The sequence below is a fragment of the Coccinella septempunctata genome, chromosome 8, assembly GCF_907165205.1.
Source record: "Coccinella septempunctata chromosome 8, icCocSept1.1, whole genome shotgun sequence".
In the NCBI taxonomy this organism is placed as follows: Eukaryota; Metazoa; Arthropoda; class Insecta; order Coleoptera; family Coccinellidae; genus Coccinella; species Coccinella septempunctata.
Genome location: NC_058196.1, coordinates 4,447,089 through 4,461,733, shown reverse-complemented (window position 1 = coordinate 4,461,733; position 14,645 = coordinate 4,447,089). Strand labels below are relative to the sequence as shown.

The following is a 14,645-nucleotide window of genomic DNA, read 5'->3' as shown; positions in this document are numbered from 1 at the left end:
GCTTGCACAAACTCATGTGCTTCCTGTAGGTGCCGGATTTGTTCTGTACGGTGAGTCATGTCTCTATTTACTTCGGTTGGGTTACTGTTTTCCTCATTTTGGGGTTTTGTCGAATAAATCGCCCTAGGGACATTTAGTTCCCTACCAAAATTCAGAAAAGCCGGAGTAAACCCGGTAGACTCTTGTTTAGCGGTGTTAATAGCAAAAACTAATTCCCCTAACTTTTCATCCCAGTTTCTCTGATCGGTTTCGCAAAATTGGGCAATCATAGTTTTTAGTGTTCGATTCGCTCTTTCTACCGGATTACACTGTGGCGAGTACGGTGGGGTAAATCTGTGAGCTATATTCAGTTCCTGAAGGCTGTTTTTAAATAACTTACTATCATACTGTACTCCATTATCGGAGATAACAACGGACGGACATCCATATTTCAGGATGATTTGTTTGTATAACGCAGAATAAACGGTTTTGGCTGTAGCTTTTCGTAACGGGCGGCACTCGATCCACTTCGTGAAGCGATCTTGCATGACCACAATGTAAGAATTACCTTTTTTACTTCGGGGTAACGGTCCGACGATATCTGTAGATACTTCCCTGAATGGTGCATCTGCCATCCTGTGTGGTTGCATCTTCCCAGCAGTTTTCTGTTGCGAAACTTTGTAGCGTTGGCACGAAGTGCAGTTTCTAACATATTTCGCAATGTCTCGGAACATACCAGGCCAGTAGTAATTCCGGGCAATCCTGGAACTTGTCTTGGCGATCCCCATATGTCCGGCTAGTTCCGAATCATGATTCTCCTTCAGTACTTCGGAACGCTGTTCGGTGGGTACGCATAATTTCCAGGGTTGTCCAGTTCCAATTTCCGTGAAGTCTGATGCATCCCAAAAATGTCGGAACAGTTTCCCATCGATTATGGCATAATCTGGGAAATTTCTTGGGTCCTTCTGAACCTCCTGTAGTTTCCTGTTGTACCATCGGCAGTGAATTTCCACTTCGGCCAGGTATACGGAACCTACGGACGGTAAGGGATTCCGGGACAGACTGTCAGGAAGTTTATTCAGGGATCCCTTACGGTACTGTACTTCAAAATCAAACTGTTGAAGAAAAACGGACCATCGAGCAATTCTTCCCGACGGTGATTTTATAGAATTTAACCATTTTAAACTCATATGATCGGAAATGACCGTGAAACGGAATCCCTCTAGGTACGGACGTAGTTTCTCTATGGAAAATACGATGGCGAGGCATTCCTTCTCGGATACGGAATAGTTTTTCTCGGCTGGGTTTAATGTGCGACTAACATAGGCAATTACCCTTTCTTCTCCATCTATCACTTGTGTTAGAGCTCCACCTAGGCCTGTATCACTGGCGTCTGTTTGTACCACAAACGGTTTGGTGAAATCCGGACAAGCCAATATCGGTGACGCAGTCAACTTGTGTTTCAGGATATCGAAAGCCTTCTGCTGGTCTTCTCCCCATTTCCACCGCTGTTTCTTCTTGAGCAGCAGGGTTAGCGGAGAAACTACATTGGAGAAATTCTCGATGAATCGACGGTACCAGCTCGCAACACCCAGGAATCGGCGTAACTCTCGGACGGTCTTGGGAGCAGGAAATGACACTATGGATGCCACTTTATCCGGATCCGTACAGATGCCTTCGGAAGTGACGACATGTCCCAGGTACTTCAGAGACTTCCGGACAAACTCACATTTGTCGGGATTGAGACGTAAGTTGGCTTCCCTTAGTCGTCTGAATACTTCCCTTAAGTTCTCCATGTGTTCTTCAAAGGTTTCCCCTAGAACGACTATATCGTCTAGATAGGTAAACGCTTTGGGCTCCATTTCGGGACCTATTACGGTATCCAGGAATCTCTGGAACGTGGCTGGGCTTGCGTGTAAGCCGAATGGCATGACGGTGAACTGAAATAGTCCTCTACCCGGGACCGTGAATGCTGTAATAGGCCGGCTATCCTTTTCTAACGGTATTTGCCAGTATCCCTGTTTGAAGTCAATCGTCGAAATGTATTTGGCTCTGCGTAATTTGTCCAAGATTCCCGAAATATACGGCAACGGATACGCATCTTTAACGGACACTTCGTTGACTGCTCGAAAATCGATACAAAACCGGTATTTACCGTCCTTCTTTTTGACTAACACAACAGGTGAACTCCACGGCGACTTAGAAGGCTCAATAACTCCCTCAGCCAGCATTCGATCTACTTCCTGGCTGAAGATTTCCTGCATCTTCGGATTCTGTGACCGGTATCGCTGTTTAATCGGTTCTGTCCCAGGTTTGAGTTTGATTTTGTGTTCTATCAGTTTCGTGGTGCCGGACAACTTCTCGAACTCCTTCATTTCTCTGGCGAGAAAAGCATCCAACTTCTTTTTCTGTGCCTTGGTCAGTTCCAGCAAGTGTTCGCCAGTGGCGTGTACCTCCACAGTTTTTCCCACTTTAGGTGTTGGTTTGGAGATTAGTCGGCCTTCCAGATAGCACTCGGCGGTGCTAAGGTTAAGGGAAAAATTGTACACTCCCAGTACGTCCATTCCTAGTATGAGGTCTACCGGTAAATCAGATACCAACAAAAACTTTATGTCGGTCAAAGAATAGTCAGCGATGTGTATGGCGGTAGTATAAAGTTTCGGCGTCGCAGTATACTGACCATTGGCAACTACCACAAAACCATCCTCAACGGGTTCTCCGGTGATTCCTTTGCGTTCACATTGTTCTGCCACTTTCTGACTGATGAAACTCCTCGTGGCTCCGGTGTCAATCAGTGCATTGTAGCGCTTCCCGGCTACTTTTACTTCCACCAGCGGACGGTTGTCGTTACACACGGTCGATGCCATAGGAGTCAGCGTCCCCGGAGATATGGTCGACCCCTTCTCCATACCTCCCTTTAGTTTTCCGGACGGCATGGACAATCGCGTGAGCGAATGTTTTTCCTCTGGCAACGAGAACAGAACAACCTCGGTCGTCCTCGACATTCCCGTCGCATGTGGCCGTATTCACCACATCGGAAGCACTGTGTTTGGAAAGATACTTTCCTCGTCGGTGGATCAGTCCGGCTTCCCTGTGTTTCCTGTCGGTCTCCTTGTTGGTTTGATCCTCGTGTTGGTATAGGTGATGAAGCTCGGTTGGGTGAACCTGTATTTTGCTTGTCGACTCGTGCGGTTGGTCGATCCGGTCTTGGCTGGGTGTTTCTAGGCGGTGACGGCGGTGTTTGTGGTCTGTTGTGACCTACTGGTACTGGTGGTTCTGAGTTTCCTGATATGTTTTCGGTGTCCAAGGAGAAACTGGCCTGTTGCCGGTTTTGTTGGGACGGACGATACGTCAGGTGGGGCTCGTCAAGAAGACCTGGTTTCGACGGTGGCCTGGTGTACTGGCTCATTTGCCACTGTACTAACTCGAAAACCTTTCCTTTTCGCAGGAGCTCATCGTAGGTGTTTGTCTCCTGGAATGCTAAGGCCTGTTGTAGGGTCGGTAACAGCCTCTGCCTGATGATTCGGATTTGTTCCGTTTCGGTTGGTCTACTGTATGTTAGCTTCTGGAACAAATTCTGCATTCGAGTGACGTACATCAGCAGTTTTTCATCAGGGCCCTGCGTTCTCCTTTTTATTTCTTCCAACAGGTTCTCCTCATAGTTCACCGGTAAAAATGCTTCCTTAAGTTGCTCCTTGAAATCCTGCCAGTTCCTGAATGTACCCCTCCTGGGGATGAACCAATCCCTGGCATCCTTCCGCAGTAGTTCATAAACTGACTCGAATACTTGTTCTAGGGACACCTTACGAGATTCGGCCAATCTCTCCACCTCCTCGATGAAGCCGCTCACACTACCTGTGCCACCAAATGAAATATTCCATTTGTGGACAGGAATGGTTGGCACCGGTGACGGTCGAGGTTCCGGCTCTAATGGTATTCTCTCTCTGGTCATGGTCCTGCCAGAGCTCACACAAAATGTAGGTAAGTGTGGAAAAGACACTCTGCGGGTAGAATTAATCCATCTTCTCGGTGTCTGATCTTCAGGTGATGCTGTCCCACAGTCCTGTGACTGGGTGACAGGTAATGCCGGTATCTGCCGCAGTAATGCTGTACATGTCCGCCTTGTCTCGTTCATGACATGTTCTAATGTTTTATTCCTTACAGGTGTACCAGTATGTGAGACATCAGCAGCTGTCGGAAGATTGACCCCATCTCCAAGATCAATCAGGGATGTTTCAGCTCTTTCCGGTTGGATCGGGGACATCCCAGGTGAACTGGGAACCTCCACATCCAAGAGGGACCGTTCCTGCTGACTGGATGGCTGTCCACAGGTGTTGCTACTACTCAGTTGCTCCAGCGTCTCCAAGGCCTTAGTTGTAGTCGCCTTCAGTTGTTCGATCAGTTGTAACTGTGTTTCATCGGAAGTGATAATAAAATTCAGTCTTCCCTGAATGTGTGTTAATCTTGTGAATATTCGCGAGAATTCGTTAGTCGCATTAGCGTGATTGAAATTCTGAAGTGCTTCCACTAGATCGGTGAGTTTATTTTGGCAAATGTAGATATCCAGTGTGGGGTTCATTGATGTGCAAGGCTGTAGCGGTATGTCTGACTGTAACACTTGTCGTAGTAGACTCCGCTTTGTCATCACAGTGCTTGGTATTGACTGTCCTCTCAGTTCTAGTTCATAAGTCAATTCATCACTGAGCAGCCTGTTCACATCCATGTTCAATGACATATAGTTCAACTATTTTGCCACCCGACTCACGATCCAGTACCACACTCAACAAGTTCGATGCCCGGTATGAAATAATGTAAAGTTAAAGTTCAAAGCTAACACACGGAATAATTCAACACTGGTTATAATGTTTCAGTATCACTAAGTCCGATTAAATGTCACTGTCACTAAAGCCCGGATGAACAACTAACTCAATAAAATTCACTGAAGCTCGGATGAATAATCAATTCAAAAAAATTTACTAAAGTCCGGATGGATAATTAATTCAACAAAATTCACCAAGGCCTGGATGAACAATTAACTCAATAAAATTCACTGAAGTCCGGATGAATAATCAATTCAAAAATTTAGTGAAGTCCGGATGGATAATCAATTCAAAAATTTACTGAAGTCCGGATGGGTAATTAATTCAATAAAATTCACTGAGACCCGGATAAATAATTAACTCAACAAGATTCACTGAAACCCGGATTAAAAAATTCACTAAAGTCCGGATGAATAATCAATTCAAAAATTTACTGAAGTCCGGATGTATACTAAAGTCGGGATGGATAATTAATTCAATAAAATTCACTGAGGCCCGGATGAATAATTAACTCAACAAAATTCACTGAAACCCGGATTAATAATCAATGTCCAATCGAGGAAGCACCTATTATTCTATCACTCACTATTTATCGGTCACTTGACAGCTCACTGTTAACCTAACACTTGTTCGAAGAAATAGGTTACCCGTCAACAAAATATTTCAGACCAAGTCCACTATCGGTTTTAACAGCCAAGAAAATTATTTCGGTTCAGGTTCACTTACAGTTTTACCTTTCTGAAGTTATTTTCAGTTCAAGCTCACCTAATTCAAAGGGAATAATTCACCAACAGTGTATCAACGGTTTCAAATAAAATAAAGTAATCAGAGAAACAACAAGTCCAATGCGGTTATAATCACAATAAACCATCAGAGTTATAATGAACACTTGTCAACCAGCAAATAAATCAAATGGGGAAAGGGAAAAGAAAACACAGTCAGTTTTATTATTCAAGTGAAAATCATAAGCGTGTGAAAATCATAAGTCAATTCAATATTGTGCGGTTATCAGAAATAGCTGGTTAACTGTTCGGTTCTGTTTAAGGTTACCAGTGATGTTCTATTATAACTCAAGATAGGTTAACTCAACGCAATCAGCAAATCGCTCACTCAACTGATCTAAATAAATTATATTTCAGAAATATAAGCCAGATAAAATATTTCTTGCAAGTCAACAGCTGAATAAATTGGTTTGTATGGTTCACCGTTCAAAACTATTCTCCTCGGTTAGATAAAAAAAAAGAAGTTATTCCAAAACTGAACCCGGTTTTAAGAGTCCCTGCTCGGGCGCCAATTTTGTAACGGGTTTGGTCGGGAAAAGGGTTTAATCTCGAGCGCCAGCTATTCTTTCAATAGGGAGAAATAGCAAACCCACCCAGGTACCTTCTAGTCGGAGACAGAGTTGGGTTTATCTAAGGTCGTAGCGATAACAAGTACTTTAAAACCGTATTTATTACAACAATCTAAATTACAGTGAACTATACAGTTATTTTCAAGTCAAGAAATATATTCAGCTGATGACCAAGTTCAAAAATAAGGAAAACAGAAATGTAATAACTTGTCACGGTGATCAGAAAGTGAAATCAATGAATTAAAGAATATTCAAATCAACTATATTCAGTCAAACTATCAGGTATTAAAGAAAGCAAACAATTAATAGCAGTCACTTTGATTCCTTCTGAGACAATAACGGATGTACGGGGTTTACACAAAATTTACAGCAACCGGGTGTCCCAGAAAGATCCAAGTCTCTGTAATCGGTTAATTTAGCAATGGGTTTGATCCCGAGCACTTCCAGTGATTTTCAGTGTACAGGCCAATCAGAATTTGAAACTATTCAATTAACGGGACGGGGTTGATACAGGTGAAACACAATGCAACAATTTACAGGATAACGGGGTAGTTTATCGTGGTCTCTCCGTGGCAACCTTGGGTGTACACGCCAAGCATTACCAGTAGAAAAACTTCGAGACTTCTGCCGATTGGTTTCTGTCACAAGATAGCCAGGCGAGAGAAGTCTGCGGTAAACGGGAAATCTACACGGAACACAACAGGGGTAGTACGGTATAAGTTACTGTGGTCTTTCTGTGGCAACCTTGGGTGTCACACGCCAAGCATTACCAGTAGAAAACTTCGAGACTTCTGCCGATTGGTTTCCGTCACCAGATAGCCAGGCGACAGAAGTCTGCGTTAAACGGAAGTCCAAACGGAACACAAATGGGGTAGGACGGGATAGGTTACTGTGGTCTTTCTGTGGCAACCTTGGGTGTCACACGCCAAGCATTACCAGTAGAAAGACTTCGAGATTTCCGTCGACTGGTCTTGGTTCACCAGAGAACCAGGCGACAGAAGTCTGCGTTAAACAGGGGGATTAACAACAAGGATTAACACAATTAAACAAATAAAAGAATGCAACTTTGAATCACGAAGTATGCGGTATCAAGAAAAGACAGTTTGTTCCGGTACGGTCACACCACCACTTAGCAGAAAAAAATAAAGAAAAGCAAAGGAAAACTTTAATACGAAGACAGACTTAATTAAAGCGGAAATGAATTAAAGAATCACGAAGGAATCAAGAAAAGAATCACTATCGAATCAAGACTGAAAACAGAATCGCAGAATGACTACCGAATGAATAATCATGAATTTTCACGAATGACTACCGAATGAATAATAATGAATGAATTAATTCTCGTCTGGTGGTGCGGTCCTATTTATTAACTCTCCAACATGTGGACGGTCACGTGATCAAAATTGCACTCAAAATTCGGAATTCTCGAATATTCTCCCCAGAAGAAATATTCTCGGTGGCGGTTATCTCTTTATCGGTAAAAGAAACTGTCGTTATCTGCAATCCACGATGTTTTATACTGAATTCGGTGTGTTTTTGTGGACGGAAAAACAACGCCGAATGCAGAAAGACACTTTTTCTTTATTTTGAATTCTTACGGCGGATTAATGATGGAAATTTCAATTATACGGAATTTGAATTTATTCATCAGGATTCTGAAAAATATTTCCAAAATGAAACGGAACAACTATATTGAAACTGAAATCTCCATCAGACGGTGTTGCATTGTTTCAACTGGAAAATTCAGGGAAACGGATATTTAAAACGAGGCTTGATTTTTATTAAAAAACAATCAAGTATCGTTACATTTGCTAAAATTCTATTCTCGCGAAACGGTATCATGATCATTCGTTATTTTGAATCTGCATGTAATTTTGCAGAACCGCAATAATATTCTACTAGCTAAAGTCCACAAAAAAAAAAGAAATTTGCCTGTTTTATATTTCAAGAAGCAAAAGAAAAGAAGAAGGAGTTTATTTGATTATGTGAGGAAGGAAAATATTGAATCACAATTTTGAAACCATACGATGAGTGGAGAAATATTGTTAATAAGAAGAATTGATTCTGCAAATGTATGGAATTAGTACGGGGTTAGAGTGACGATTCGAGAAAATTTAAAAATTTTGTCCACAAAAATGAAATAATAAGTGCAGCTTCATATTTGGAATAGCTAACAAGATGATGAATGTGATGATTGAAATATCAGAATTGTTTAAGATATAGAATCACAATCATGCAACCATACCTTGAGATTTTTAGATGTTCCTTAGTTCAAGAGATACGAAACTGCAAATTCAACTGGGAATTTAAAAGACATTCCACCTTATTTTCAAAACAATAATATTTCACGAAAAATCCATATTCGTGAAACAGTATAATGATTCATGGCTATTTTGATTCTGCATGTAATTTTGAAAAACTGAAAAAATGTGAACCATTCAGAGTTCACAAGAATGAATGAAAAAAAATTTTATTTGGGAGAGCCAAAAGAGAGAAGAAAGTGACAATTGAAATATTGAATAAGTTGAAAATATCTAATCACAATTAAGAAACCATAGGATAAGTTTCGATATGTTCTCAATTGAAAAGGAAATCGTTTATGCAAATTCAACCTAGAATTCCGAGAACATTCTATCTTATTTTTCGAAAGATTAATACTCTGCTAAAAGTTTATAATCTAAGTAATGTAATGTAATTCTCGCGAAACGGTATCATGATTATTTGTTATTTTGAATATGCATGTAATTTTGAAGAACCGAAATAATTTTCTGCTAGTCAAAGTCCACAAAAATGAAAGAAATAAGCCTGTTTCATATTTCAAAACGCAAACAAAAAGAAGAAACAGTTTATTTGATTATTGAAGGGTTGAAAATATTGAATCAAAATTTTGTAACAATACGATAAGTGGAGAAATATTTTCAACGAAAAAAATATCAATTCTGCAAATGTATTGACTTAGTACGGGGTTAGAGTGGCTATTCGAAAAAATTTAAAAATCGATTAGTGAGAAATATAAGAAACCTGAAAATCACTGGAGACTTGATTAAATGAAAAATATTTTGATATTAACAACTTCTTCTACACTAACTAATTCGAGGTTATGCTGAATATACACTACTTACATCAACTTCTCGTACCAATCATTAGTTAACTTCATTTTCGAATTTTATCGGTACAGTATGCTGAATGAAAAAATTCACAAAACTTTGCCAATGATCTAGAAGACACTAAGGAATTCGCCGAAATTTTCAACTTCTCAAAAGAGAGAACAGAGTTATACTGAATAGAACGTTATCCACTAAAAGAGTAGGGATGCTTAATTTTGAGAAAACGCATTAACTATCGGTCAGGTTTCTAGCTGGAGTTTCGAGAACATTCTATCTTTTTCTTTTTCGAAATAATAATATTTTGCTAAAAGTCTATATTCGTGAAACTGTATCATGATTATTTGTTATTTCGATTCTTCATGTAATTTTAAGAAACTGAAATTATGTTACCTATTCAAAGATCACAAGAATGAATGAAAAAAAAAATTAATTTTGGAAAAGCAACAAGAAAAAAAGATAATTGAATTATTGAATCACAATTGAGAAACCGAACGATAGGTTTTGGAAGGTTCTCAAATGAAAAGGAAATCAATTATGCAAATTTAATCTAGAATTTCGAGAATATTCTAACCTATTTTTCAAAAGAATAATATTTTGCTAAAATTCTATTCTCGCGAAACGGTATCATGATTATATATTATTTTGAATATGCATGTAATTTTGAAGAACCGAAATGATTTTCTGCTAGTCAAAGTCCACAAAAATGAAAGAAATAAGCCTGTTTTATATTTCAAGACGCAAAAGAAAAGGAGAAACAGTTTATTTGATTATTGAAGGGTTGAGAATATTGAATCACAATTTTGAAACCATAGGATGAGTGGAGGAATATTTTCAACGAAAAGAATATCAATTCTGCAAATGTATTGAATTAGTACGGGGTTAGAGTGACTATTCAAAAAAATTTAAAAAGTGATTAGTGGGAAATATAAGACACCTGAAATTCACTGGAGACTTGATTAAATGAAAAATATTTCGATGTTAACAACATTTTCCACACTAACTATTTCGAAGTTATGCTGAATATACACTACTTACATCAACTCCTTGTACCAATCATTAGTTAACTTCATTTTTGAATTTTATCGATACTGTATTCTGAATGAAAAAATTCACAAAACTTTGCCAATGATCTAGGAGACACTAAGGATTTCGCCAAAATTTTCAACTTCTCAAAAGGGCGAACAGAGTTATACTGAATAGAACGTTATCTACTAAAAGAGTAGGGATGCCGAATTTTGAGAAAACTCATTAACTATCGGTCAGGTTTCTACCTGGAGTTCCGAGAACATTCTATCTTTTTTTTTTTTCGAAATAATGATATTTTGCTGAAAGTCTATATTCGTGAAACTGTATCATGATTATTTGTTATTTCGATTCTCAATGAGAAAATCTCACGTGAAATGCACACTTGGTGGAATCAGTTACATCTACAGCTATCAGCTCCTTAATGATGACTCTTAACCAATACTTCAGTGAGATGAGTTACGTTCAGCATACAACAGTTCTGAATTGGGTAGGGTTCAGTCAGGGGGTTGTGGGAAGTATTAGACTCAGATGCAAGGGCATCCAGCCTAAAGGGTTGGAGACGAAGTTACAACGGTACCCGGCCTCAGGGGAGAGAGACGCAGCTGCAAGGGCATCCGGCCTCAGAAATCGACGCAGATACAACGGTATCCGGCCTAAAGGGTTAGAGACGCAGTTACAACGGTACCCGGCCTCAGGGGAGAGAGAAGCAGCTACAAGGGCATCCGGCCTCAGAAATCGACGCAGATACAAGGGTATCCGGCCTGCAGGATACTAGGAAGGGCAAAATCCACAAAAGTTGTATGTTTGTCCCGTAACACAAATATGAATTATTTCCGCTCTTGGCTATCACGTTCAAATATGTCCTGTATTGACCAACTCCACCAGTGAAGAGAAAAATAATAATAATAAAAGAAAAGGAAAAATGATAATTAAGGGTCCTTAATGCAATTACAGTATTTACCCTGTTGGTCGTACCTAAGTATTCGAATCATTGGCTTAGCTTGGCGACGCTTCAGTTACATTTACACGTATTCATAAGATAAGCACAAAAAAATATGTAGAAATTAAGAAATTAATACTATGAACATTACATAACACAAGCGCATCCACCATGAAACAAGTTTATTATAATAACTAGCCCTCAAATCATAAAGGGAATAGAATTGGAAGCAAAAAGGGGTAGCGTACAAAATGGCGTCTGGCGTCCCTATGACGTGTTCAAAGAAAGAAAAACTCAGAAAGTACGTTATTATCTACAATAGAGAAAATGAGTTATATTGTGTGTGAAGCACATAAAATAGGGACGGACGGAATTGGCCCTGGAAATAATTAACGGAATACTTTAACAATGAAAACTAATATGATGCATCAAGTACCCAAAACCGCATATTCGCAATAAAACCTTCAAATTAATAAAATAAGAAACGGTAATAATGAAATGAGTGGTAACTTACGTATGGGATTCACTGAACAAAATAAAGAAAAAAAAACAAGCTTTGTCTTACTCAAAAATTCACTCCAGAAAAAAAAACTAACTAACAGGAAAAACCGGTTTAACTCGTTTCAAGAAAGGACGCTTAATGAATCCCTTCTTCATTAGGAATTTCTTGCCTTTTCGATCTCAAGTACCTACTTGAAAAAGAGCGTCTTCCAGAGTGTTCTTACCGGTTGCGCCATCTCCCCTTTCAATTCAACAACTAGTACAGAAAACTCTTTCTCACATTCCTTCTTACTGATGGTCTTCAAGCGAGTCCTCCAGAGGGCAGTAGTTATCACAATGATGAAGAAAGAGCAGTCCACTACAGTCGCCCCTTTGAAGGTTCGGCCCGAGGAACACCATGCGAGGAGGGATGGAGCTTCAACATCTATTTGGATCGGTAACCATGTGAATAGCACAGTCGTCGTTGTGCTATTCTTGAAAATCCTTTTTTATAAATTATTCGAGTGTCATCTAAATTACTGAACATCTGTCTATTAACTTTCTTCATTCACAACGACAATTTTACATCTCTTATTGGAGTATGCGCATCAAGACAAACACAACTACAGAAATACACATATGACATCTCCCCTGTTCAATAAAATAAAAAATAATACTAGCCATGTAATTAAGTAACAGTTAGGATATACTAATATCCAAGTCTCTTAGGTTTAACAATCGTTCTTCCAAATCTGGTTTTATACGTGTCTGATTCACTAGATGAATCATTGATATTCAAATTTCTGTCAGGTACATTTTCATCAGTTACACTTTCATCATCTGAGTAATATATATCAGTTTCTTCATAGTATGGTTTTATAAATGATCTATTTCTTCTTTTTAGAATATTTGAATTATTTTCTTTTACAAAAAAAGAATGATTATTACATTTCTTCACAACTTTTCCAGGTAGCCAAATATTCTTATTTTTAATGTATACTTTATCACCCATGTTCAAACCTTTCAAAATCCTCGCTTTTCTATTATAATAATTTTGTTGAATTTTTTGTTTATTCATTAAAAATTCTCTCTGCAATTTGAAGTTAATTTTTTTCGGTTTCAAAAATTGAGGTCTAACAGGAAGAAGTCCTCTTATTTTCCTACTAAACATCAGTTCACTTGGTGATTTTATATTACAATCAATTGGAGTGTTTCTCAATTCTAAAAGAGCTAAGTCAATGTCATTTTTGTCAAAAGTACATTTCTTTATAATATGTTTTACAGTTTGAATGTGTCTCTCAATAAGACCATTAGATTTAGGATACAAAGGACTTGAAGTTTGATGAATAATATTCCACTCTCTACAAAATTTCCTGAATTCTTCACTGCCAAAAGGTTGATTATCAGAAAAAATTATAAAAGGTATACCATGTACAGAAAAAATAGATTTTAGACTTATTATTACACAGAATGCCGAGGTAGTTGATATTTTTCTTATTTCTACAAATTTGGAAAAATAATCTGTTACAATAAGATACAAACATTTATTGATTTCGAATATGTCTACTCCAACTTTTTGCCATGGACAATCCGGAACTGGATGTGGTGTTAGAATTTCTTTGGGATTATTATTACTAAATCGATTACATGTGGAACATGACAAAATTTTCATTTCAATATCTTTGTTGATACCTGGCCAATAAATAACTTCTGAGGCTTTCAATCTGGTTTTAGTTATTCCCATATGATTTAAATGTGAAATATTTAGCATATCTTTTTGCAAACTTTTTGGCACTATTAAAGAATTATTTCTATAAAGAAGATCATTAATAATTACAATTTCATGTCTAATATTGAAATATAATTTCGTAGAGTCTATACATTTTGATCGTGAATTTGGCCAACCTTCTTTAACATATTTTATCACATTTTGTAAGATAGGATCTTTTTTAGTTTCCATTTGAAATTGTTCAAGTTTTGTATCAGATATGGGAAAGTTATCTATTAAATAATTTATTTGTGACTCATATTCATCTGAAAACAAAATTGTATCGTCCTTATCTATTTTAATTCTAGAAAGTGCATCTGCAATGTACATCTCTTTGCCTGGTATGAACACAACTTTTAGATCATAAATTTGTAAGTCAAGCATCATTCTTTGTATTCTCATATGACATTTTATCAATGGTTTTTTAAAAATTTGAACTAACGGTTTATTATCCGATTCTACAGTTACTGATCTTCCAAAAATATACTGATGAAATTTCTTACAACCATAAACAACAGCAAGCAATTCTTTTTCTATATGCGCATATATTTTTTGTGTTTCTGTAAGAGATTTTGATGAATAAGCTATGGGACCAGAATTTTGTAACAAACATGCCCCAACGGTGCTATAACTAGCATCTACACTCAATGTTAAAGGTAATTTTGGTTCATAATACTGCAAAACTGGAGGTGTTGTTAAAATGTGTTTTAAATTTAAAGAAGCTTGTTGATGTACGTCTTCCCATTTGAATATACTGTCTTTCTTCATTAGCTCTCTCAATGTACCGGTGAGTTCTGCCAAATTCGGAATAAATTTATGTAAATAGTTCAATATTCCTAAAAAACTTTGCAATTCTTTCATAGAATGGGGCACAGGATATGATTGAATGACTGAAACTTTCTCATTATCAGGTTCAACACCCGAACTTACTATGATAGGACCCAAATATTTAATTTTGTTCAATCTAAATTTACATTTTTCTTTATTAAATTTTGTATTCAAATCTCTAGCTCTTTGCAACACTCTTTTGAAATTCAAATCATGTTCGGAAATTGTTCTACCGCAAACTAAAATATCATCAATATATATTTCTGTACAACTCAAATCACTAAAACATTCTGTAATTTTTTTCTGGAAAACTTCACTTGAAATTTTTAATCCATAAGGTAATCTC

The 14,645-nt window shown here is 37.9% G+C and overlaps 1 protein-coding gene across 1 annotated transcript; it reads left to right on the top strand.

Annotated features, from left to right (window-relative positions):
* The first annotated feature begins 10 nt into the window (after window positions 1-10).
* LOC123319324 lies at window positions 11-4,431 on the top strand. The gene is made up of 4 exons (XM_044906226.1): window positions 11-50; window positions 1,446-1,726; window positions 3,776-3,960; window positions 4,144-4,431. The coding sequence occupies exons 2-4, from the start codon at window positions 1,671-1,673 to the stop codon at window positions 4,290-4,292; spliced, it is 390 nt and encodes a 129-aa protein (XP_044762161.1). The 5' UTR covers window positions 11-50; window positions 1,446-1,670; the 3' UTR covers window positions 4,293-4,431.
* Window positions 4,432-14,645: the final 10,214 nt, after the last annotated feature.

Excerpts from the sequence above, each read along its gene's own strand:
- LOC123319324 (XM_044906226.1), top strand. The coding sequence starts at position 1,671 with ATGTCCCAGGTACTTCAGAGACTTCCGGACAAACTCACATTTGTCGGG. Across the intron at positions 1,727-3,775 it reads ACATTTGTCGGGATTGAGAC|GGACACCTTACGAGATTCGG; the intron begins GTAAGTTGGCTT and ends TACTTGTTCTAG. Across the intron at positions 3,961-4,143 it reads AGAGCTCACACAAAATGTAG|GTGTACCAGTATGTGAGACA; the intron begins GTAAGTGTGGAA and ends TATTCCTTACAG.